At 42.7% G+C, this 27445-nt stretch overlaps 1 protein-coding gene across 2 annotated transcripts in view; it reads right to left on the bottom strand.

Annotated features, from left to right (window-relative positions):
• The window catches only part of LOC128832009 (protein cordon-bleu-like), a 178453-nt gene that overhangs the window by 88112 nt on the left and 62896 nt on the right, over positions 1-27445 (bottom strand). Inside the window, exons 3-6 of one of the 2 annotated variants that reach the window (XM_054019005.1) lie at positions 21125-21331; positions 8216-8423; positions 6755-6983; positions 4513-4557 (exon numbers count right to left, since the gene is read on the bottom strand). In XM_054019005.1, the coding sequence (XP_053874980.1) occupies positions 4513-4557; positions 6755-6983; positions 8216-8423; positions 21125-21331 (689 nt within the window). The remainder of the gene's footprint in view (positions 1-4512; positions 4558-6754; positions 6984-8215; positions 8424-21124; positions 21332-27445) is intronic. The other variant, XM_054019006.1, reaches the window with a different exon arrangement.

Genomic DNA, 27445 nt, shown 5'->3' with positions numbered 1-27445 from the left:
TAGGGCTTGTGTCCTTGTAAAAACACTACAGTGGCACAGATGTGCTGTCGCAGCTGCACCGCTGTAGCACTTCAAGTGTAGACATTACCTATGCCGACAAGAGGGATTTTCCCATTGATTAGGTAATCCATCTCTCCGAGAGGCAGTAGCTAGGTCAACAGAAGACTTAGTTGAGCTCAAAAAACACAGCTCAGGGGTGTGGATTTTTCACACCACGGACCAACATAGTTAACTCAACCTAATATTCCTAGTGTAGACCAGGCCTTAGTCTTTGAAAATGGTTTAAAAGCACATATTAGGAGTCAACCCTCCCCACCCCACTCCCAACAATGCTCCTTTAAAAAAGTGATTATAGATTTTTAACAACCCACTGGCATGGTTCAAACCCATCCGAAGCCCATGGAAAGACTCCCATTGACATCAGAGGGTTATGGATCAAGACATGTAATAGGAAAAGTAAACCTTCCTGTGGAAGCAGAAGCTCTTTAGAGACTGATCTTGCAACCTTTACTCATACTAGTAGTGCCATTTAATAACCTCTTTCTTGGTATTTCTATGGATATTTTAGGGGAAAGGTGACGTAGGTGTGGTTCATGAGCCAAACCACAGCCCAGAGAGTCCATGTCTTCCAGGCTCAGCCTTGAGCTGACTAGGGGATTGCATATCCCAAAATTCACCGCTCTATACTCATCTGTTTAACTGGCAGCTGGTGGTATAATGAACAATATGATGCGACCCTGCATTACGTAGCCAGCAGCCAATAGGAAAGGCCATTCTGACATCAAGAAGCTGAATTCAATACAACAGTTGAACAACTCTGACCACCCAGCTCTGATTAATGATAGTTCCCCACCCCTCAGCCATTTGCTCTGCCACTTTAAAGGCCTGATCCAATGCTCATTGAAATCAAAGCAGTCGTTCTCCCATTGACTATAGTGGGCAATTGATCAGATCCTAAATGTGGCCCTCTAGTTCCTAGCAAGTTGTAATAGTCTTGATGTCTGCAAAACTTTTAACAAACCGAGAAAATTCACAAGTTAAAAAATACTTGCTTGTTTTGTAACATGAAAAATAAGCAAAATGACCTTAAATTATTTTTTCACCATAACATGATACATTTCACAAAGGAAACTCTTGTAAAACTTTTTGCATGTCATACAAAGCATCACATTTTCATTAGAAAGTGTTAAGTGCATACAGCAGCCCAAAACACAGTAGAAGAGTAAATATGATTAACAGATTAAAAACAGAACCACACGCCATCCTTATTGAAGAAGAAAATGCCCCTCTAGCTCAACCAAAATACCAGCAATAAACTATATCTTCCTATATGGACTACTAAGCATTGCCTGCATTCATTGGTCTGAAATTGCTATCCCCGTGCTTAGGGCTAGACTGTGATTCATTGTGAATAAGGGCTTTGCAAGCCATCCCTTAATATTTAAAAGTAAAGACTGAAGGCCAAGTGGAGTTAATGGGAGCTATATGCAAATGTATGGGAGCAATTGGTCCCAAAAGTTGAAAGGGAAATACATGTTTATTAAGGAACATCTGCACTAAACACACACCATGGTCCCAGTCCTGCAATCAGATGCGCATGGGCAGATCTCTGCATCCAAGAGAAGTCCCCTTGACTTCAATGGAACTCCCATGTGGGTGCACCCGGGTCCTCCCACATGGATCAGCTTTCCAAAGTATGTCATTTCCATGGTGAATTTACAGACTGTCAACAGCTTTATTTTACACAGAGATGGGATTTCAGACAGACATTGTGCATATTATTTCACATCAACAAAGAATTCAGGGCAAAATTTTCCTCTTAAGTCCATATGGCAGATCACGATTGATACTACGCTCTCTGAATAGGAGGACAATGCAAGTAAAGACAGAGAATGCTGAAGTCAAGGGATGAAATCATGGCCCCATTGAAGCCAACAGTTTTGCTACTGATTTCAATGGGGCCAGGATTTCATACAAGGTCCTCAATATGAATCAGAACAATGTGCTTATAATTTTTTTTATGAAATTTGAAAATAACACCCACTTTTTGTTTCGGAATCATGTACAGTAAACACAAAAGAACACCGAGGACTACTTTTCTAAGTTGGGAAATTTTAGATGCACTTGCAAAATGAGTGCCTGCACCTGTTGTGTCAATATTCACATTTGTGTAAATCAAACAGCCATATGCACATGTAACTGGGTAAATGTCCAAGTATGTACATGTTTGCACACATATTTTGCAGGCACAGTTTAGAAACCAATGGCTGAAAGTGTTTTGGTTTCAAATCTTTTCCCCGGGTTGTTGTAAAAAAAACAAAAAAAACAAACAAACTTGGCATTGGTTTTTAAAGCAAAAATGTATAATGGAAAAGCTCACAATCACAATGATGTCTATGGGTATGCCTACACAAGCTTCAATCATACCCAGTGATTGCAATGTAGACATCTTGTGACACTGCACCCCATATTCTTCATAGTGATATTATGATATGATTATGACATAATTATAATGTATTTTATGCAAGATAAGTCATGTGAGATGTCACTGAAAAGGTTATGATTTGCTGAATATGATTATCCTGTTTGTATGCATGTATCATTTTTGTATCTGAAGTTATGAATATTGACGATGTATCTATATTTCAAATGTAGTTGCATCTGGGTAATGCCCACTAGACAAGATGTTTGTAGTCTAGATAGCTGTGTGAAAAGGGCCTATTCAAGATAATGGGCCATTAGGAAAAAACAATAGGCCTTAGGAGAAGCTTATCTCCCACCTGGGGAGCATTCCTGAGAACGCAACAGACAGCCTCTGAGTAATGGCTGCTATGACTCTACAAAGGCCTGGTCCACACTAACTCCCCACTTTGAACTAAGGTATGCAAATTCAGCTACATTAATAACGTAGCTGAATTCAAAGTACCTTAGTTCGAACTTACTGCGGGTCCAGACGCGGCAGGAAGGCTCCCCGGTCGATGCCGCGAACTCCTCTCACCGAGCTGGAGTACCGGTCGACGGCGAGCACTTCCGGGATCGATCCCAGAAGATCAATTGCTTGCCGCCGGACCCGGAGGTAAGTGTAGACCTACCCAAAGACGTGATGTAACCACATGTCTCTAGACTCCATCTTGGGATATCAGTGTTTTTCCACAGACTGGTCTGGGAACCAAGCTTTGAAACAAAGGGTTCCCGCCATATGCAAAAGCTATATAAGGTGGGGAGTGACATCATCTGGTGTGCTTCACTCCCTACCCAAGGAGACTCCTGGAAATACCTGAGGAACAAAGACTGAACTGGGGAAAGTGCTGGACCTAGACTAAAGGGATTTTTAGCCTGTGAATGGAACACCTAGGGATTCCAAACTGTAAGCAAGTGCAGCTTGCCCCTTAAGAATCTGCAGCCTACTTGTATCATCTCTTCGGGTGAGAATCTGCTATTCATAACCAATCTAATTAGTATATTAAGTTTAGTTCGCGTCTTTTGTTTATTTGCTAGGTAATCTGCTTTGATCTGCTTGTTATCCCTTATAATCACTTAAAATCTATCGTTTGTAGTTAATAAACTTGTTTTTGCTTTATCTAAACCAGTGTGTGGGAATCATAACTTGGAGCAAAAGGCTGTTGCATATTCCTCTCCACATTGAGGGAAGGGGCAAATTTTGAGCTTACGCTGTACAGTTCCCTGTGCAACACAAGATGGAATAATTTTGGGTTTATACTCCAGAGGGGGTACCTGCCTGAGGAGCTGGGAGTAGCTTTCCCATGCAGGGGCTGGTCAGAGAGCTTGCTTCTAACTGCAGCTGGATGTGTCCCTACCTGTATGTATGCTGGTGAAAGGGCAGTCTGGAAGACTTTGTAGCTTGTCACAGCAATATGGTGTGAGAGAGAGCCCATGCAGGACCCCTTGATGGGTCAGGGGCTTCAGTGGTACTCCAGTTCCAAGTGGCACCCTGGGGGGAACCCGTCACACATCCCCTAATACAGTGGTCTCAATTAAAATGTCATTGTTTATCCACAATTATCGCACACATGAGTATCTCAGCATGTTTTTTCCAGTTCAAAACAAAGGTACAGGTAAACCCCAATTAGTTAAATGCCTCCGGGGCAATCAAAACATTCTCATTTTGCTCATATGTGAATTTTGAAATCATGAGACATATCAGAATTTAAGATGATCTGAATTCAGATATCACATTTTAGATTACAGGCATCTACCAGGATTCCATGAATCAGTATGTGATAAGGTTTTAAAATATTAACATTTTAATGGAAACCATTCTATGACCAATATATTTTCCCTCCTGCCACTTTGGCCAGAAATGCAGGCAAGTGAAGCAGTCCATCTGTACTGAAAATAATCACTGTCTATTATATAAAACAAATAATGCAAACAACTCTGTTCCCTGTAGTATTTTATGCCATGACCTTGCAATTTTGTTATGCTACCAGAGCCATGCTAAAGACAACCTGAAGGGGAAACTGATTTCCCCCAAGCATTGTTGTACAGTACCTCTATAGCTTAGAGAAGGTTCAGACTGAGTTTTTGATGGAAGAACTGGAAAAGGCAGGCAATGAAAAGACAAGAGAAACCACATTAACTTTCTGACACATCACCTGGTAAACCACAGATACTATCTATTACCCTTAATATTTGGTCTTCAGAAACACCATAAAGAAAGGTTTTTTTTTTCCCCTGAAACTGGACATGCAAGGCTGCTGTTAGAAGCAACAGTGCACTTATCTGAGTATAGAGGTTGGTTGTTCTAATTCTTAATCTTTATTGAAACTGCTTCAACTTCTAAGAGAAACTATGTAACCAGGTGGAAGCAGAGTTTCTCTTTTAACAAAAGACTTAATAGAACTTTAGAATGAAGTGTTGGTGCCTCAAGTGAGGAGTCACTCAACTAGAATTTGCTCTTACACACAGTCTCTGTTTTGAGCACATCCAATACCATATTTAGGGTTACGGGGGGTTCCTGCTAATGAGATAAGATGCTGGAACAATCCATTTTGTCGACCTGATAATTGAGATGGGGCCCTATTCTGCAGCCCAGATGAATTGGTTACTGCCACTGAATTTAATGAGAATTTTCCTTCTGTAATGACTGCAGGGTAGGGGAAAACTTGATACCAGCAAAACCTTGGGGGAAATATTGTGTTTGCAGGATCACCCTGGGGAAACTCCACTAAAATTATTTATTTTTATTACTCAAGACTGACACACAGACAGGTAGATTTGAAAAAACAACAGAAAAGAATGAATCTTGCAGAAATACGCTTGGGCTCAGATGTAATATCATTCTAATGTAATGGTTAATTGAGGAACAAAATTTAATTTCTTGTATCAATCACCTATGCAATGGGTAATATTTGTAATATTACAGTCTGCTCCTATCCTATCCTACCAAATCCTGCAAATGGATCTAGCATGGACTTCAGTGGGGCTCTTCACGGGTACAAAACATGACCCTGATTAGGGCCAATATTGTACCTAATGCACTTTGCCACTTTTCTGGTCCAAATATTAAATTAAAAGAAAAATGTTTTAAGAAGGCCCAGACTCATTATTCTAGCGAGAAGTCTCTAAAATATGCCATGTTATAAGGATGAACACTCTGTATGCTCAACATGCTGCTCCAAAGTGGTTCACTGTAAATATGTTTAAATAGAAGAGAAGTAACATTTGAGTTGTGGCACTTTAATTTGTGGATGTCTTTTTAGAGCCTCTCGCCATTTCAAAGATAAGGAGATACTTAGTTTACTTAAAAGCCTAAACTCATTGAAATGTAGATCATTTCAGGGTAAAACTGCTATTTAAAGGACGGATTTGAAAGAAGAGACCAAACGCCAACATAAATAAATGACTATATAAATAAAAAATAAGCCTGCCTAGCACCATATGTGGTGGCAACATTATCTAAACAATAAACAATGACATCAACTCTGTTGGAAGAGCTACTCAGTGAGAGAAAAATGAAAGAAACAATTTTTAATGAAGATCATTTTTTGTTAGTAAAAAAAATAGCACTTGGCAGTGTCAGCCTAGGATGTTTAAAGCACATTTAATATCTATACTCTCTGATCAAAGTGCTGTCTGAACAAACTGAAGTCCAGGTAGGTGGCATTAGAACATTGTTTAGAGGAGGAGAGAAAACACAAGAGAACATGATTTTAAATAAAAATACCTCATTGGTTCCTCTTCATTAACAGTAAATAGCTTTGTTCATTGGAGAAATTGCTTTGGAATTTAGCATCAATTATTTCTCATAAGCCCTGGTCTATTTCTGTTCCTCTCATTTCTATCAGCTGCTATGATGATGGCATGTTAGCGCTCCCTCGTTCTCTGTGTCACAGCACAGGTGGATGAGCAGCTCTGTCTGGATACAACACCAGTGCCCTGTGTGCCCCTGTTGACAGCAGCCCTCAGGGGCTACAAGGCTCCTCCTTTTGTGTTTAGACTGAGCCAATCACGTCTTTCACAGCTGTTCGCCTCTACTGGCATGATGCCTGGGAACAAGTCACGCTATTTACATTCTGGGGACTCCTGGATGGCAGCTGAATGCACTGTTATCCTTGCCACTGCTACTGGCCTTGATTATAAAACATGAGTAGCTCTGTAAAGCTGACATGAATGTCACCCTTCTATTTAAATCTGGTTTTAAAGCAACGAAGATGTAAATACTGATCATGTGGCATGTGTAAACGTTGGTATATCACTGAAGCCATAGCAGATGTGGTTCATCTAAACTCACCTCTTTTCCTATCCCAGGCATACAATTCCTTTATTCCTAACTCGTCCAAGGACTTTGTAAGTTCCAGCTCTTCCCCAGTGATATTGTCCCTCAGGAGGACGACATGCTCTGGACTGACCTCGCACTTTTCACAAATGGCTGGGATTATGCTATGCAGAGGCACCTCGGGACTAACTCGAACCACAGCCTTGTGTGTCTTCAGGTAATTCACTACCAACCTCATGGATTTCTGAGAAAGCAAAGGAAACAGACAGATACTGTCAGGCTTTATGTGGGTTTCTCCACACCGACCCCTATGTGCTTTATAGTGACACAGAGCAGGTACTGAAGACTTGTTTTGCCTTGATCCTTCCGGTGCAAACTTAGTGACTCAAATGGGAAAACTTGCTATTGGACAAGATCTTAAAAAAATCTCCAAGCAATGATTCACGAGGACGGGCTAATAAGAGCAAACTCAGAGGCAGCCGTGCATTAGGAATCCTACTGTAAATAAGCACCACCATATTTGAATGGCATTCAAAGCATAGACAGTAAATACCTGGTGGAAGAGTGAAAAGTAAAGTTAATCAAATGGGAAGTGGGAAAAAAATCTGTTCCAAACCCAGATACTGGCAAATAAAGATTTTAATTCAAGGAGCAGAAGGGGAAGAAATTTTGGCCCATATTCTGGGTCACACGAAGGCCCCTTTGTACTGATACACCTGCCTAAAAGGGTCATAAATCCAAAAGAGCTTGCCAAGTAAGGATTCTCCAGTTGGAGAACAGCAGCTCTTATACCACGCCCCTGCTCACAGTCCCTATACAGGACACGTGGCCAAGGCAAAGGAGCTGTAGCCAGAGCGCTGCTTATTTAAAACAATGTAATTTTTCAGTGTCCATAAGTAGCTCCCTCAGTGATATTTTAATGTGATCATGCTCTGATTCCCATTAATGTTTATATTTCAGAGGAAAAAATAAGTCTTTGGAAGACAGTTAGCTCCAAATCTCTCCCAGATGGTGAAACTTTCCATTTGGTTTAAGGTTTGTTGTCTTCCCACTGTTTAGTTTAAGGTTTGTTGTCTTCTTGATAAAGAACCTTTACTTATAGAATATACTGTATGTGCAAAGTCACTACATAAAGAAAATAGGTGAAACATCTTAAAATTCACTTTAGGGATTATTTTCAGTTTAAAAACTTTATTTCATAAATGTCCTTTCAGATTCTGAGTCATAAGGATTTAATCTGCCCTAAATACTATATTTAACCTTATTACTACAACAGAATGCTAGTATCCAGAGTGAGTAATAGTAACTTTAGCAGTTTAACAGATGAGTGCATCAGTCTGTACACAAGCCTCCCCCATCCTGATTTAAAGATAAAAAAACAAAAGCGGGTGGAATAGGGAGTATCAATTACTGCTTGAAGTCATACTAGCATAATGATGGTCCCATAGCATTGTTCTAGCAGAAGGCAGTACTGACCTCAGGGATCCTAGGTGGAGGTCGTTTTGTCTTCCCTTCAGGAACTTTCTCCTTCAGAAGTACTGTCTGTACATCCAGCGCCCCAACCAAAGTATTAGGCTTATAACTCAAAGGTTCCATCCCACAAGCCTTCAACTCAAGGGTATGGTGAGCTGGATTCAAGTGGTACCTGCTGCACAAATCCACCAACAGATCCATCACGGCTTTACTGCAAAGAAAAAAGACTCTCTGTAATCACAGGAAAAACTACAAAGTTGCGGGCATTTTACTGCAGGGTGATAGGGCCTGAAGCAGCAGCCCGGCTGTGTACATGTCCCAAGTTCAGCATTTCAATTCTTCCTCCTCAAGATGGTTAAAAACAGACTAAAAATGTTACGAATTACACATTTTCCCCACTGCAGTGTGTGTGTTTGTGAGCCTTTGATTAACTACACATTGTTAGACAGACACCAGAACTCTTACAGCATAATCCAATAGTACTCAGAGCATAAACCAAGGGTAGGCGGAGTGCACCTTGTCTGCTAAATGCCCCCATAAAGTTCTACAATGCAGTGGCCCTCATCCTTTCTATGGGCTTGAAGAGCACAGAGATTACATGTCCCAGTATGCAATGTTCCACATTGATGGGAGCAACCTGGTCAGTCAGATAAAAAAGAAGCGCGTCAGTCTGGGATCTGTAATCTCCATGGGTGATGTTTTTCAGTGAGAGAGAAAGAAACAAGAAAAACTACATAGATGCTGCACCATCTGGAGGAACAGGCATATTTCCACTATGCACCTTTAACTACACCATTAATTCACAAGCACTACAAGGAGTAGGCACTTAATGGAGTCATTGGGGAATTTGCAAGAACTGCTTTGGCAGCTCCAATAAGTCAGGCATGAAGCTGTTTAGGAATCCTCTCTCCAGTGAGACAAAGGAGTTAGGGATTGAGCCCAACTTCCCTACCAGGATGCACCGGATATAGGGAGCAGCAACCTTGAAGCAGGAGCCAAGAAACAGCCTGAGAGGCTGCTCTTCTATCATCTGTTAGAGATGTTTGGGTTGTGAAGGCTCCAAGTACATTCTCAGATGCAAAACGGACAAGCCTGGGAAATTTGAAAAATCAGATCATAGCTTAAAGAGGAACACTACTGGGGAGAATAAGACGACGGAAGATCTAACCCTGGTGGTTTTATGATGAGGGGAAACATTTCAGGAAAACCAGGCACTTTAGATAGCTGTGCTCCCTTGTGCAGTACATCATTATGGAAGTACATTTGGAAGTTCCATTGTCTAATATGCGTGCACTGTTTCACATTTTCAAGCATTTAGAATTATATTTTGAAACCATTTCTCCATCCAAATGTAGCAACACACAAATCCATTGAAATATGCATGCACATGTGCAGAACTATAGCACATTCTCACATACACACGTGTGCAGCAGTGAACATCCATAGTTAAGGTTGAGGTGGTATATCTGTCTATCGTGATATAGATATCCATTTGCCTCTTTGTGTAAAGACAGTGGTAAGTAGCTCTCTTTTCAAATAGAATTTGCATATGCTGTTTTCTCTGTCTTATTGCTGCTGTTTCAGAGAACAGAACAATCTGGAAGAACTTAAATTCATAACACCTCATTGTAAGTTCTATACTCGACTAGACATTTTTATTTAAATAAGATTACGTGTTTCTGCAACACGTAGCATAGCAGTAATTCACACAAGTTTGGCTAACAAACAAAATGCCATCTTAAAAAATGCAAGCTATTTCATTAAAAAAAAAAATTAGCATAGAGACTGAAAGAAATACTGACCTTCATGCACTTAATTATTGCAGTTCCAGAACACAACTGTAATACTCATGCTGTGGTATCTCATTAAAAGTATGCATTGTGTTCATCAGCACTTTTCTAGCAGCAATCATATTTCCAACAAAGTAGTAGACTTCATACAGATGATATGAAAAAGGCAAATTATGGTCAATCATTTGAGATGAATTCAACTCCAGCAGAGAGAAAAGAAAGCTGATTTCAAATTCTCCAGCTAACTGCTGAGTACAGAGGAGATGGGAACTACATACAGTAAGTATTTCAAATGAGATCTGCAACGCCCAATCCTGTTTCATCCTGCTTATAAATACTCAAAACTGCCATGGAAAACATCCCCAAGCTTCAACTGTACTATTCAGGAGCCCACAGATTAAAAGATAAAAACTGTTAGAACAACTTCAAAGGAGCAATTTTATCAAAACGGAAACTTGAAACATTTCCCCAAAATGTCAGCAGAATAAAAACAGAACTAAAAGAAGTCTGTGGACTAAATGCAGAATTAACAGATTCCCTTATAGACTAAAGTTTCCAGAGAGATAAGAAGTCAAATTAAATGAAGTGGAAGCCCTTTGTACTAAAATTATTTTTTTCTATAGAACTTCACCATAAGCAGAGTTTCACTATCACTGGAAATGCACTTTGTACATTACAATGTACTTCAATATACAAGGAGCATAGTGATCTCTGCATTTTCTGTAAATAGGATCCACAATGCATACCTCACTCACTAGCCACAGAGAGGGTTGGCACTATACTGTCTGTATGGATGTGAAAGTTCAAAACATGATTTTATGATTGTTACTGGTAACTAGTGGACTGGTTCCTACCTCACTTCATTGTTGGCCTTCAGGCAGTTATCTTGATTTTGGAGAGCTCTCTAATTTGGCTCATGTTGAAAATCAACTCTTCTAGCTCTTGCTTCTTCCTGCTGGAGTTGTACATGCTGTGGAAGCCATGAAGTGCACTCTGTTCGCAGAATACTATGTCAGAGTTGCTCTCAGCCATTTAGACTTGCCACTCTCTTCTGGAGCTCTCTCATTAGGGATGCAAGATGGGATGTGTGTATCTTGCTTTTGGATGGACAGTAAAGGGTTCAAGCTCCTCCTTTGGGTTTAAAGGAAGAGTCTCTCTCTCTCTCTCACAGACTGTCATAAGTGCCAGGCTTGTGGGAAGGAGCTGACAGCTGTGGCCCGTTAGATAGTTTGTAGGGTGAAGCTGAAAGCTGGGGCTCATTAAGAGGAAACCAAGTGTTATGGTGTTTGGTCAGGACAGAGGACTCTTGAAAAGCAGAAGTTCAACTTCCTTTCATGGTGAATAGAATGGATTATGTGCACTAGAGCCAGTGGTTTCTTATTTGTTCCCTGTTATAATCTAGATTTGGACCAATCTGCTGGATTTTGTTGAAAAGGGATCTTTAAGGATATCTTTAGGCCACGCTGCTGAGAAAGGAACGGCTTGCACTGAATTTCCATGATACAAGATTGAATTGGAATGTGCTCTTTTTGCCTGTCCCATGGGGACCTCTGAAGAAACATTTCCTTACCACGAAGAGAAAGGGATTCCCCTTATTTGCTCCCCACTGCTTTAAAGTGTTGGTGAATCCTTTCCAAGTAGTAGCATCCATGTGATAGGGTTCTTCTCTATTTCCTCTTTATTTATTCCCACCTGCCCAGTGCCTTAAGACTCAGAAGTAGGCTGACCCTTCTTCCCCATCATCTGGACCTTGCTGCTTTCTTGGGAGCTTGTTACTATCATTTCTAGAATGGCCAAAAGGGGCTTCCTCCATCTCTACCTCTTCACCTTGTCCCCTGGATGCCTGGTGCTCCATTCTGACCATGATTGGGTGAAGCAGGTCATTGCTTTTAAACTCCAGTCTCAGGACTACTCCAGCTCCAGACCTAAGACCTCCTTTCTTTGCCCCCTCCTGCACAGGTTAATCTCTTTTACCCTGACTGTCCAGCTAGGATGTACATTCTTTACTCATTCAAGCCAGAACTTGGAGGTATTAGAGGGAAGAGTCAGAAAACTAACCAATTATATTTCCAACACTCTTTAGAGATCTGTAAACTCTATAGCACAAAAAGGACCCAGGAACTGCAGGGAGAAACCATGTTAAGGTTCAAACATGATTGCCCAGGCAGATATTTTTAGCAAGGGACTGTAATTTGGCTCCATATCAATCTTGTATTATTAAACAGTATGATATTCAAAACCAAAGCTGGAAAATAAAGAAGAGAGACTGCTGTATCAGCAATATTTAGCAGCTGACATCCCACTAAGGTACAGTGTGTGGCTCACTTGTCTCACAGGGTACCCCTGTAAAACTCAATGAAGAGATTTACAGTTGTGTATTACTTTGAAGATAAAGTAAACAACAGAGTTATTCTGGGAGTGGCCTCAACTCAGTCTCAACTATAAGCATCAAGAGTAGTCAGTTTAAATATACACTAGTACATTTTAGGGGGTGGGGGAGAGATACTCTACTGACAATAAAAACAGGTCCCTGCCCTGTGAAACTTACAAACTAAACAGGTGAATGAGGTAATATCTTTTACTGCCCCAACTTCTGTTGGTAAGAGAGACCAGCTTTCAAGCTTACACTGTGCTCTTCTTCAGGTTTGGGAAATGTCCTCAGAGTGTCACAGCTAAATACCCCCTGATACAAGGTGGAATAGATTGTTTAGCTATGTCAGGAGTTAACACATATTTGAAGGGACCATTTAAGGTGAAGTGGCCCATTAACACCCATCCAGTCATGGGGGTGGGGGGGGAAGGAAGGCGGTGGTTGGGGAGGGAACAGCTGAGGTGGGGGGGTGTTGTTAATAGGTTATAGATTGTTGTAATAAGTCATAAATCCAGTGTCTCTGTTCAGTCCATGATTTTTAGTGTCTAGTATGGTTATGAATTTAAGCTGCCAGATCATCTTTTGAAAGTATTGTTCAGGTTTTGTTTGAGGATGAGGACTGATAGGTCAGATATAGAGTGAAAAGTGTTCACCCAGAGGTGATAGGGTGCTTTTGTCTTTTATCATTTTCCTGTGTCAGTTCATTCGAGAGCGTAGTGATTGTCTGGTTTTACCTATATAGTTGTTGTTGGGGCATTTAATGCACTGGATGAGGCACACTACATGTTGTGATAGGCATATGTAAAAGCCATGCATCTTGAGAGGCGTGACTGCTACAATGATCAACACCCCTCAACACATGGGAGTACATTTCCCAGACCTGAAGAAGAGCTCTGCGTAAGCTTGTCTCTCTCACCAACTGAAGTTGATATTACCTTGTCTCTCTAATATCCTGGGACTGCACGGCTACAACACTGCATAAACTAAACAGGGAACATTCAGCCAAAAGTGGAGTGGGGAGGAGGGGTAACAGATGCCAAAAATTGTCCTTTTGCTTTATATTTCCTTATACTTGTCTATTTTGCCCATTTGCCTATTTGACTTTTGACTGCCTATTGTGGCTTGGAATCTGCCTGGCTGCTCTAATTTTGACTCGCATCCTATTTGCTACTTTGTACTTCAATTCTTGTTATTCAGTTTTAATCCTTCTGTGGTTTTAAAAACAACAAGGAGTCTGGTGGCACCTTAAAGACTAACAGATTTATTTGGGCATAAGCTTTCGTGAGTAAAAACCTCACTTCTTCGGATGCAGCATGTGGTTTTAAGTTTCCTAATTATTTGTTTTTAAACCTCTTCTACATTTAGCCTGGTAGCCCTTTATTATTTGTAACTATTTCCTTCTATTAACCTGGACCTGGTACCACCAATACGTACACAAACACACCCCCAGTCCCTCTCGCTTTAGAACTGCTCCTCTTTAGAAACCATTCTGTGAGATGATTTGTAAGCTGTAGCTGTTATCATTTAGGTCTGCACTGAGAACTGGGAGAGCAGACCCCCCATATGCCTGTGTAGAGCCCTGCTGAAATCAGTAAGACTCCAAATAGGCCCAGGACTCTGTTCCGCAAGGCTCTCCGTGTGGGATTTGGGCTTTAACTTGTACATTTTTTAGGTCAGGGATCTGTCTTTTATGCATTATCTGTGAAGTGCTAGCTTACTGTAAATCACCATAATAGATATGACTGTGGAAGCTTAGCCATCATCCGAGCTAGCTCCCTAGATGATCAAAAAGACATTCTCTGTTTCCCCTGTCCCATTAATCACCTCTCACCCTCCCTCGTCCAAATCTGGAGGTTGGTTTCCAAAGTCAAGGATAGTTCAAAATTCCCTGGCTATTCTTCTGCAACACATGGCAATATTATATGCAACGTCCAGCATAACCACTCCTAATGCTGCAGATATCAAACTCCAACAGTGACAAAAAGAGGGCCAGAACATTATCTAAAGGGTATAGAAATTGTCTCTAGAGTATCTGGTATATTTCATGAGTATAGCAATGCTGCCGACAAGGTTAGAGAAGGCAGAGAACAAACTGGGAAGAAGAAAAAAGCAACTGTATACTGTACTGTTAAACCAAGGGTACTGGATGATAGAAAACCACAGCCCTCAGAAACTTCTCCATGGGGGGCACTTACTGGGCCTTTTCATGGAGGTATCATCAGGTATTATAATCATAGAATCACAAGAGTGGAAGGGACCTCCAGAGGTCTTCTATTCCATTCCCCTGCACTCACGGCAGGACTAAGTATTATCTAGACCATTCCTGACAGGTGTTTGTCTAACCTGCTCTTAAAAATCTCCAATGATGGAGATTCCATAACCTCCATAGCCAATTCATTCCAGTGCTTAAACCACCTAATAGTTAGGATGTTTTTCCTAATGTCCAACCTAAATCTCCCTTGCTGCAATTTAAGCCCATTGCTTCTAGTCCTATCCTCAGAGGTTAAGAAGAACAATTTTCCTCCCTCCTCCTTGTAACCACCTTTTATGTACTTGAAAACTATTATCATGTCCCCTCTCAGTCTTCTCTTCTCCAGACTAAACAAACCCATTTTTTTTCAATCTTGCCTCATAGGTCATGTTTTCTAGACCTTTAATCATTTTTGTTGCTCAATATTTTTTTGTTCTCAATAACGAGGACCATCTAGGCATAAGGGCCTCATCTTTGCCATGCACAGTCACACACACACACACACACACACACACACACACACACACACACACACACTCTCTCTCCCTCTGCAGGAACCTAAACCTGATGCAATTTAAATTGCAAATAATCTCTATCAATAAACACAAGCTATTAAGAGGCCGGGGATTAAAACATTAGGAAGTACAAAAGGGCAGGACAATAGAGGTGTTCTCTCACATGAAGAAAGCTTTGGCGATTTTGCATTAGAGCAAGTTTCACGCAAATCTGAAATTCTTAGAGATATTTTCCACAAATGATTCTTTAATGATAGGACTCAGTGCTCCACCGTCCTAGAACTTGTGCAACAAATCAGCAGGAGAGCTTCCAGACAAAACTTCCATAGTCCCAATGGGGATATATTGTAGAACTGCAATGAAAGTATAACCGGATTTCATAGTGTATGAATCAAGCCAGTGATAATTCCTGGGGGGGTAATTCTCAGAAGTTCACACACAAAAATGCTAGCTGGAGCACTCGACACATACTGCAGGCACATAACATCGCAATTCAGCAGCACACACAGAGGTGGGCAGAGGAGTGTCAGAACTCCCTGAAATATCCCCAGCCCCTCTATCTCTCCTGCTGATGCACCAGGCTGAAGTTGCTCAGTTGGACGTAGTGGGCTTGATTCTTCACCACCTTGCACCTTATCTAATCATTTATACCTATGCACAGTGGGTGTAAAAGGATCAAATTAGAATGGTGGCATTTTACACCCACTGTGAGGTACAAAGCTGTAAAGAGCTAGACTCAATGGATCTCTCACAAATGCATGTTCTACACTAGCAACTCAAATGGCGTCACTTCTCATTTACACTGCCCTGCAAGTGAAAGGGGAATCAGCCCCAGTCCCTCCTGTAGTTCACTAATCAAGATGGCTCCAGCTGAGCTGCTACATTGTACTGGTGCATCAGTTGGCCAGTCACAGAAAAGACAGACTATGGACAGGAGGCAGGGTAAGACACCGTACAACGGGACTGGAAAGGGGACAGAGAGCATCAGATAATGGGCGGAGGCTGGAAGGGGGGGAGAGAGAGAGAGAGAGAGAGAGAGAGGAGAAGGAAAGGAGAAAAGGAGAAAATGGAGGGAAAGAAGGAGAAAAGGAATGAACGACTTTGTGTTACATAATTATAATGCCTGGAAAGTATTGCAGAAGCCACAGACATCTGCAGAAGGTCCTCAGCAGTGGAGCACGGTAAAAAGGCTGCTTGCTTTCGTCCCACCTGTCTTCTTTGAAGGGAGGGAGGTTCAACATCTTCCTCCCACCCCATGAAAGGAGTGTTTTTCAGCGAGTCTCTGAGCCTTCTACACCCTGTGCAGCATTCATCTGCAGGTAGCTTGCCAGACCTTTCCAGTGGTGTGAAGTGAGTGTTAGGCCTGCTGTTGGCTAAGTTGTAATTAATGCACTCTAGGCTTGTCCAGTTGGCAACATCCCAGGGTACACAGTGCAGCTGGGACGTTCTACAGCATCCCAGACACATTGTGCTCTCTGGGGCATACTAGAGAAGCCCCAGAAAGGAACTGCAGCAGTGTAAGATCCCAGCAGCAAAAGACCAGAGTGTTGGGAGGGGGAGTCCACCAAACAGGTCCTAAATCTTACAAATGGTTCAGATTTTGTTCAGTTCCAGAAATGGGCAAAGTTGAAACCAGTTTTCAATTCACTCATAGGAAATACTGGGAAGAGGCGTGAACAACAAGGTGGACTTTCTTCAGATCAATCCAGTTAAAAGTTAAGCTATGGGGATAGTGATTCCTTCCTTTGCTTTCACTGTCTCAAAGTATCTGTTTCAAGCAACTGGTCACACAAAAAGAATATTAGATCTGCAGTTGCTTTATGAGTGCTCACATTTATTTGCTCTTTTAATGTCTTGTCATCCTTCCTCTTTCAGACCTGCCAGAAGCTTGTGCTGATCTGGTGCAATAAAATCACACATTTAGGTTATCGTTTCAGGACATGATGCGGTGGTTACACAAGAGTACAAGCACTGATTAGTTGTTTAAAAAAAGATATTCCATGACTATTTTGGTACAGGAAGTCTGATTTCCCAAGAGGAAAACACATATTATTCTGGAGTTCACAGGGATTAATTATTCTAAAAGGACAAAACGCTTTGTACAATACTATTCTATCACAACACCATTCATCAAGGGCTCCATTCTGACCTCAAATCTGCAGAGTGGCTTTTCCAAATTCTGAAATAACTTGTGTGTTTGAGGAGCTGCTAGTAGCCACAACAATAAAGGGACACTGTCAACTTTAATTGTTTTTATACTTAAAAAAAATCCAATTTCTGATAAAAAGTGTTCTTAATAAAAAGAATAAAGGTCAGGCTATACTACTTAAACATCATTCAAATACATTTTATAAGGACTTCCCTGCTTTCTTGCTGATGTCTAAAAGGGTCTTTTCTGCAAGAGAGAAATTGACTATACATAAATACAGTCAAATACACAAAGTGAACAAAAATAGAGAATGTTTTTTCCTCTCTAGCTACTTTCAGTTATAATAATCTAAGGTATTACTTGTAACTATAGGAGGTCCAATATTTTGAGACAAACGTGATTCTCAAGTGGACAGTTTCCTTTTAAATTGCTCTTCCTCAATTACTCAGCCATCTTTCATGATGCTGATTTTCAGAGCCACACGACTTACTTTGCTGGGGGCAGATCTCAAAAGAGGAAGTGGTTTTACAGCCCTAAAATGATAGGTTTATAACAATATATAAAGGCAAATTCTGCTTGCAGATTCACTGATATAAATTCTGAATGACTTCCACTGATGCCAGTGGAGTCACTGGTGCTTTACACTGGTGTAACTGAGAGCAGAATGCCACCCACCCGACTCAACTGGTGGAAAACTTGATAGGAATGGTGATGATTGAGATAGCCCCTGAAGAAAAAGCAGGGAAGGGAAGAGACACAAGTGCTTGCGGGAACATGGGGATGGCCTCTCTTCTTTCGACAGACACGACTGATACCTGCTGATAGTGAGAGGGGCACAATTTAAAGGTTTCCCCCCTCCCAACAGCTTGATTCACGCCTCCATCCCACTCTCAATGGCCTCTCCTTGCAGCTCCCAGGTGTTAGCTCCGCTGGGAAAGGCAGCAGTGAAAGCAATAGCTCTCCCTGAAGCTCCCACCTGTTTGCTGCTGCCTTTCCCCAAGGCCGCAGCTTACAGCTTGTCAGCCCCAGGAGTTGTCACGCAGGGAAGCGGCCTGGCAAGCAAACCCTGGCAGAAGTCTGGGAGGAGGCACATGACTCTACATGTCCCCACAACACACATCTCTGCTCTATCCTTGCACTGGTCAGGCAGAGCAGGAGGGAAACTGAAGTTTGATGAAGTTATGGCCTGCTGCTTAAAATCTATACCTGTTTCTATCCTCATTGGCTGATGTGTACTGATCAACATGCAAAGTCTTTTATGATACCATCTGAAATAGGCGTATCTGGAGTAGGCATGTATGAACTGAGCTGGCTTGATTAAAATAAGAACTGGCTCGGATGTTTGTCTTAAACTATAACTGAATCCCAAATTAAACATTTTCATACAACTTCTTCCTCCATTACATTTTTACTTTGAAAAGTCTTTTCACTTTCTTGTTTCAAGTAGGCCTGGAAATGGAAGTGCAAAAACTGAAATTGTTATTGCGAGTCTCCCAACCCAATTTTGGGAGAAGTTAAGATAGTTCATATAAAATTCAGAAAGAAGCTGAACTTCTTGGCATTTCTCTCAACTACTTTCAACCTCCAAATCTTTGAAAGTTTGACCAATCCTAACCTAGAGCCAATTTCCTCAGCTGTGTGCTGATACTTCCCTGTATTCATAGTCACCAATAGGAGTTCTCCACACAGATTGATGGCAATGCATTACATGGTTCATTGAGCATAATTTATTTCACATCCTTGCTGGGATACACTTCAGCTTCCATAAATAGTTAGCCTATGGGGAACAGTCTGTCTATAGATGATGGTACATTTTCAGAGGCTAACTTTCAAAGGCTAAATCCAGCACTTAGCAACTTTTGGTGTGTTTCCAACATCCCCTGACCACCTTGGGCCCACAAACCAAATGACTGGATTCCACTGATCAATATATATACAATACTAGCACTAGCCATGGTAGGGATAACAAACATCCATGAAAATCAAAGGCAGGTTATGGTATAAATCAAAGGCAGGGTATGGTATACCACTGTTCAAGTGCAAATAGCTACTAAATGCATTTTCCTTTTTCATTCACTAAAAAAAAAAAGATCACAATAGGGCCCTTTGTAATTTTTTTTGGAAGGTAAATAATTTCCTTGATCACTAGGCCTGTGATGGCTCATATCCTTTGCATGGCATTCAGAGCTTGTTCAGGTTTGCTCATGAAATATCTGCACTTTTTGGCCAATGCCAACCAATACTTCTTCATTTCCTGAATCTGTTCTGTTTTCTAGGCCTCTTCTTTCATTTTGTAATTAGGTTCAAATAGCTCTTCTCTGCTCTTTCATCATACCTGTAACCTGATGTCAGAGATAACCATTACTTTCCTTTGACCTTTCAGTTCCTTGAGTCTACTGAGGCTTTGGACCTGATCCTGTAAACTGATATGTGCTGTGTGTTCTGCATTTTGTAGCTGACTGGGGGTTGGAAACTGGTACATCAGGCACGGCTTGCTGGCAGAGTGGGCATCTCCCAAGGACACCAAAGTCCTCACCTCCCCATCCCTCTGCCAGAGAAGTGAGCAGGCATCTAGACTTTTGTTGCTGATTACAGGATGCTGTCAGTCTGGGGCTCCTACCTGTACACAGGGGTTTTGCCCAGTGCTTAGCAGTAAGTACTAGAATATAAATACATGCAGGATCAGACCCTCAATTATGTGTTTCTGCTCTAACTTTGTTACTGTTTAGAAGTTTAGTTACCCAAATATAGGTGCTGCTGTGTCAAGCACTAGGAATCCTGCTGTTTTGAGCCTTTCCTGTGTGAAGTATCAAAGAGTAAATTACTGGGTCTTTATGCCAAGGCATTGGTAGGAATTCAATGTTCCTTGTTTGGGGATCACATTAGGTCCAGTACTGGTGCCAGGTTTCCTTCTATAGTTTAACAGATTAGTATTAATTGTTGATTCTACTGCGGGTTAGGGTTTATAGTGTAGGGTATTATACAACATATTTACATGAGTATTTATTCCTGTGTTGTTCTACAGCATCCCAGACACTCTGAAGAGGCTTGTGAAGTGCTTTTAAAGTATTGTTAATGGGCCAGATCCCTCCTTCCCTCCATAGCAAATCCCATTAGTGGGGGTCCAGAGGAAGAAACTACCTCAGCAGTCTCCTCAGAAATATTTCTCCCCAATCTTCATTCATTGGTGACAGGATTCTTATTCCCCTGCCTCTGTTCTCTGGCCACTCACACACACCAGGAGGCTGCGTTCCCCGCAGAAACCCAGCAGATCTCTGGGATATGCATGGACTCATTTCCTGGGGTTTAGTAAAGATAGAGGCCATATACATCCACACCAGCTCTGCTTCCCAGTGGCACATGCTCCTCTGTACCCTAGCCGACTGGTTCCAATACAGCCACACTGTCAGGGCTCTCACAGACAGTGTTTCTCACCAGGATCCCTGGAAAGAGGAATCCTTTAGCAGGGGGCTACAGAAATGTGCTTCAGCCTATGACTCTATTATTTGTCTCCCATTGCTCCATAGAACTGTGGGAGGACTGCCCATGTCCTCTTTCCACAGATCCCCTGAGGGGTTCTGGGGAAAGAGGGGGAAAATAGCTGCAGAGTTCCTCTTCCATTTGGGATGGATGAGATCAGCATAGCTCTAGGGGGCATAATCGGGCCCACTGATATTATAATTTTCTCCTTAGCCTACAGTCCTACAGGGAAGGGTGAAAAAGGGACAAACTCCATCAATCCTGAGAGGGGTGAGTTTACCCAACAGCATCCTATTAAAAATGCAAGATGTGGGGGAAGGGAGGTTCCAGGATGACAGAGCTGATTGGTGCCTTACCTCCCATGTACATTGTTCTTCTGTTCCACACCACTTGGTAAAACGACCGTGAAGTCCACTGTCCTGTTTATAAGATTTTCTTTCATGGTCACCAAGCTCTGATCAGGGATTACTCCCAGCTCTGAGAGTGACTTCTGTTCACTCTGAATTTGACTTGCAGCAAGAGGTTGACTTGGTGGAGGGGGAGCTCGAGCCTTCATTTTTCTCCTTAAGAAATAAAAAGAAGTAGAGAGTTAGTGATTTCAAATAGAATCCCTTGATGGGAAGGGCAAGCATGTGTTAAAAGGGAAATGCTTCCTTTCCCCCTGATCTTAGGCCATTCATAACACCTCCTACACAGGGGTGAAAGTAACTTAAAGGACTTACTAGTACGCCGGAGTCCTGAGCGGGGGTGTGGCCTCAACCAGAAGAGGCGTGGCATCAACCGGAAGAGGCGGGGCCTTTCAAGATTAAAAGGCCCTGGGGCTCTGGCTGTGGCTAGGAGCCTCAGGGCCTTTAAATCACCCCGGAGCTACCAGCTGTAGAGGCAGCTGGGAGCCCTGGAGTTCAGGGACGAATTAAAGGGCCCGGGGCTCCGGCCGTCATGGAGCTCCGGGCCCTTTAAATCACTGCAAGAGCCCTGCCACTGCCACCCTGGGGTGGCAGGGCTCCGGTGGTGATTTAAACGGCCCGGGGCTCCACCGCTGAGGGGAGCCACAGGCCCTTTAAAGTGCCGCCGGAGCCCTGCCATAGCTGAGGCTCCGGCAGTTGGGCTTGGGTGGGGATTTAAAGGGCCCGGTGCTACTGCCACTGCGGGGAGCATTGGCTCTTTAAAGCGCCGCCAGAGCCCTGCCGCCGCTGCGGTAGAGGCGGCAGGGCTCCAGCGGCGCTTTAAAGAGCCCAGGGCTCCCCGCGGCGGCCGGAGTCTCTGGCCCTTTAAATCACCACCTGAGCCCGGCTGCCAGAGCTCCGGAGGTGATTTAAAGGGTCTGGGGCTCCCCACAGCAGGTGGAGCCCCGGGCCCTTTAAATCACCGCTAGGGAAGCCAGACCATACCGGCTTACTTTCACCTCTGCTCCTACAGGGGAAGTTATTTCTCTTTATCATAGAACTTTTTATATATACAGTTCTATTTTATTTTTACATCCTTTTCTCTAAAATAACATGATAATCTTGGGATAATGCGCACAACAGATTTCCATCACCTGTTTCTGACCGCCCCCAAAATGCCCCACACTGTTTGATCAGCACACATCTCCATGGCACAAATGTTATTCCTATGTATTCAGTGTATCACAAAGGATGGGTTTTTCAAAAGCATTCAGTACAGGCCTAACTCTGCTCTCACTGAAGTAAATTGTAAACATCCCATTGGCTTCTGTTACAGTTCAGGGGTGAGCAGCACCTTTGATCTCTCTTCCCTAGTCTCTCCCTGGCCACTCTTTCCAAGTGATAGGCCTCTGTCTGCACTTATCCCAGAGTGGAACTTGATGGTTCACCCTACTATAGACTTGATGGATCACCAAGCTACAGCACCCCGTTGACCTTAGCCAGCCCTGCTGGGGTTGGGCCCAGCTACAGAATTCTCTCTGGGAGTTTGTCATCAAAATGACTTGCAGTGACACAGGAGAGCGTCTTCAAGAACAAGTATGGTTTATCGATTCACAGAAGTTTAACAAGTAGAGAGAAACAGGATTAAAACAATAAAAACCTTGATACCCAAACCGAGCCTTCCCCTGCCAGTTTAGACAGCTTCCGCTTAATCCAGGCACACCCCAAGCACTGGGGTTGGGTGAGACAGGTTGCCCCCTCTAACTGCTGCCTCCCTAACATTCTGGCCCACCCACAGTGAGTCTCCCACCTCAGCTCGCAAGCAGACCTTGAAATCTTAAACAAAGGGTCTTTCGAATGGATAGAAGTTCCTTTGTCTGACTTGGAACCCTGCAGCTGGTGCCAACTGGTTTATGCATTTCTCCAGAAGGAGTTGGCTATGGTCTCCCAATAGTGGATACACAGTATTGTCCACTTGACTACTAGGCAATTAAGTTTGTCTACATTTATTAACTTTTTTTCTGGAACCCAAAAATTTAAATCAAACTAATTTTAACTCTTAACAAGCAAACTAATCCATCAAACCCACATATATTGCATTTATAATGTAGATCATTCCCACGTTCTTCACAGCTTCTTCACAGCTGGGAGCAGAGTTAGGCCTATACTTTCTCCCCGCCACACCTTGTGCACTTTAGCAGGGCAGAGCACAACAATGCCCCAAGATATGGGAAGTGTTAGTTCTAAAGAAGCTTACTTACTAAGGCCTCAAACCTGTGAGGTGCTGAGCACCCTTAACTCCCATGGAAGTCAGTGAGAGCTGAGGGTGCTCAGGCCCCATCAGGATCAAGCCCTCAAAGAATCGGAAACGAGGAGATACTCCTTATCAACGTCTCTGTTTCCATTTCTCTAAACACTCCATTGTCCATTCATCATTTGTGTAGTAAATTGAGCGGAACAAGGACATTTCTAGTACAATTCATGCAATATAACAAATAAGACAACGATACCTATAACCTAGCCTTTAACAATGCCATGTAACAATGAATGATAAACAGCTGATCTCTCTCCCTAAATGAACAACATTACTTTGCCTCTCTTGTCATTCATAGATTTTTAAAGGCCAAAAGGGACCATCAGGGTCATCTAGTCTGACCTCCAGCAGGCTGAAGAATTTGATCTATATATATATATACACACACACACACACACACACATACAATCATATATTCTCTCCTCTCTGAACTGATATCTATTCATTCTTCACAGCTATTTTCCTTCTCTGCCTCTCTGTATATCTACGAAATTTAATAAAATAGAGCATTAAATGGAGTTAATTGTTTCCACTTGGGTGATAAGGTAACATCAACCCGGAATCCTAATACGAAGGCATAAGTATGTGAGGTAAGTATGGAGGAAAAACCTCACTCATGAAAGTTATTTTGGGTCATTTAAATAATCCATGAACAGTAACATTACATGTTCTATTATTTTGTGTATGAAAGATGTGTCTCTAAAGCCCAGTGAAGCCAATAGGAAAACTCCTATTGACTTTGGCAGGCTTGGGATCAGGCCCTAATTCAACAGAAATACCAGTGACTGTTATAACAGCTGCTGAGCTATCTCATTAGTTTTGGGGTTTAGGGCCTGGTCCTACTTACATGGACTTCAATGAGAGCATCATTTGGCTCTAAATGATCTTTGGGTAAACTAATGGTCAAATTCCACAATGACATCTCATGGAAACACATTCCTAACTGGATTCAGAGTGGTAGCCATGTTAGTCTGTATCGTCAAAAACAACGAGGAGTTCTTGTGGCACCTTAGAGACTAACAGATTTATTTGGGCATAAGCTTTCGTGGGCTAAAACCCACTTCATCAGATGCATGGAGTCATGCTTGAAGACAGTGTCGTGTTACACAGGATAGCAGTGCATCTGTAAGCATGAAAAAGGGTGGTTAGGAACTGTGAGACATGAGACAGCCTCTCCTCTGCTGAGTAAGAAGCCATTGCACTGAATACTGGCATACCTTGGAAAAATAAGAGATGGTTCATACAGTATCATGTGAATGGTGACTCTTTACACCAGGACAGTACAGTTCTGTGGATACATCCTGACACCAACCTATCATTCTCCAGAAACATGTTACATAGTTTTTGAGATACAGATGGAGAAGCTGCATCAACTTGCATTAAACAACAAACATCCTTAATAACAGAGGAAGTTCCACATAAAGTCAACTTTTACTTTGTCATTTGTTTGTAGGTAGCCAGGCAGACACATGATAAGTACCATATAAGTGTTAATGCAATATGAATAGCTGACCTCATACTGTGCATATATTTAAGACAATCGGTTCTGATGACTAGTATCCTAATGACCCAGTCTCATTAGACTCATGCCCTGCTTATGTCAGATTTTAAGATAATATAGATGGGAAAGCAGTGCAATGTTGATCACACTAAATTTACAAAAACAAAAAAAACTGATCTAGATACATGGATTTTTGTTTTCTTTTTTTGGGGTGGGTGGCTGGGTTCCGATTTGGGCTAGCTCTCCTGCTACATAATATAGATGGAGCAGAAACCCAGAAAAGGCCCAGAACACACCAAAAAAGGCATATCATAGAGGTACGAATTAGCTAGAAAAGGGGGCAGGGAAAGACAGAGAGACATCAAACTCTGGGAAGCTGAGTAAGCCCTTGACCTTTAGCATCATGGCAAACCCCAAAGTGATGTAGCCTCCTTGCAGAAGGATTGCCAGAAAAGGACCACGTGCCTAAGCCAGAAGATCAACCAAGGACACAACTGGATTCAGGATGAAAGATTTAAATTAAACCAGGTGCATGACACAGGAACCCCTATATCAGCTGTACACCCTCTTGGCTCACCCTTACGCTGGAGTAATCCTTCCTTGGCCAAACATACAGACTTTGAAGCGGAAGTATGTTGGTGGTACAGTGAAAAACAGCTGCCTCACACCTAATGGTCTGGTCCCCAAAGCTAGCAAAAAATCTGACTGACACCATCTGCATCTAGACAGACAATTCCCATGACAAGCTTCAGTCTGAGAAATCCAATATAATGCTTGAAAATTGTACTTTATGCTGAAAATGCCCATAGGATGATATGGTCACCAGAATGCTATGATATTACCCATGATATAGCTATAGGACAGCGCTTCTTTTACTCCATGCCTATGCAGGCAAAAAATATTGCCACCTATAGATGCCCACAGACAGCTACTATTTACGAGGAAGAAAGAGTAGTACAATGGCATCAGTGCAGATCACGTAGAACTAACCTGTTTAAATATAAATCAGCTTATTAAATTGAGAATAAATAAATCAGATGATTGCTAATGATTCAGTTCCTGCCCCGGATCCATATTCAGACGTTTTAATCCGGCCCTCAAGCTCCCGCCGGGGAGCAAGGTCCGGGGCTAGCCCTGCTCCAGCGCTCCAGCTAGGGAGCGGAGTTGGGGACTTGCTCCACTCTGTACATGCCGTGGCATGGCTCTCGGAAGCAGCAGCATGTCCTCCCTCCGGCTCCTACGTGTAGGGGCAGCCAGGGGGCTCCACATGCTGCCCCTGCCCCAAGCGCCGCCCCTGCAGCTCCCATTGGCCTGGAACCGCGGCCAATTGGAGCTGCTGGGGAAGTGCCTGCGGATGGGGCAGTGCACGGAGCTGCCTGGTTGCCCCTCTGCATAGGAGTTGGAGGGGGGACATGCTGCTGCTTCCAGGAGCTGTTTGAGGTAAGCACTGCTTGGAGCCTGCACCCCTGACCCCCTCCTGCGCCCCAACCCCCTGCCCCAGCCCTGATCCCCCTCCCACCCTCTAAACCCCTTGGTCCCAGCCTGGAGCACCCTTCTGCACCCCCAATCCTTCATCTCTAGCCCCAACCCAGAGCTCACCCCCCCGAACCCCAACCCCTTGCCCGAGCCCAGAGCCCCCTCCTGCTCCCTGAACTTCTCATTTTTGGCCCTACCCCAGAGCCTGCACCCCAAGCCGGATCCCTCACCCCCTCCCGCACCCCAACCCCAATTTCGTGAGCATTCATCACCTGCCATACAATTTCCATACCCAGATGTGGCCATTGGGCCAAAAAGTTTGCCTGCCCCTGTTCTAGTAAGACAATTGCACAAACATTTATAGCAATACAGTGGCTCAAACACAATGATTCACATAGACATGGCTGCTAAAAAAAAAAAAAAAAAAAATCAAACAAGTCCTTATTTCTTCAACTGTTCTACTGTGTTAGGTCAGTCTCATTGTGTATTATTGACGCAGCAAGGAAACTGGAGTGGGGAGGGAGGAAAGAGCAAGGTGAGTTTTCTGGACTCCAGGGACGTTGGGACTTTTATTGTCACTTACCTGCAGTTGCAACTCTCTGAGGAACCAATGGGAGGGGAAAGAAGACAGTGAATAGAAAGCAAGAGGAAGACTGAGAAAGCTGTGACACTGAAAATGTCAGAAATTTTAGAAGCGATTAGGAACAGAAAGCTAAGTGAAGATGGTAATGGAACTGAGAGAGAGTAAGAAAGTTAAAGGGATATTTAGTTCTGAACAACATGAAGCTGCATGTTATTTTCTAACACACAGTAAGACAGGAACAGACACACTGGAGCTGACGACCTACTGCCTGGCCCCTCATGTAATTTATACCTATATTTGGATGGATTTGATTTTTATTGGTAAATGTCTGCAAGTGTTGATTTCACCGTACACATACAAACTGCTGAAAAAAATCTTTCCATTGATAACAGTAACAATTTACAGATATGCAAAATA

The sequence above is a fragment of the Malaclemys terrapin genome, chromosome 2 (genome assembly GCF_027887155.1).
Source record: "Malaclemys terrapin pileata isolate rMalTer1 chromosome 2, rMalTer1.hap1, whole genome shotgun sequence".
NCBI classification, from domain to species: Eukaryota; Metazoa; Chordata; order Testudines; family Emydidae; genus Malaclemys; species Malaclemys terrapin.
The sequence above is the reverse complement of the archived record's forward strand: the minus strand, read 5'-3'. Positions and strand labels throughout refer to the sequence as shown.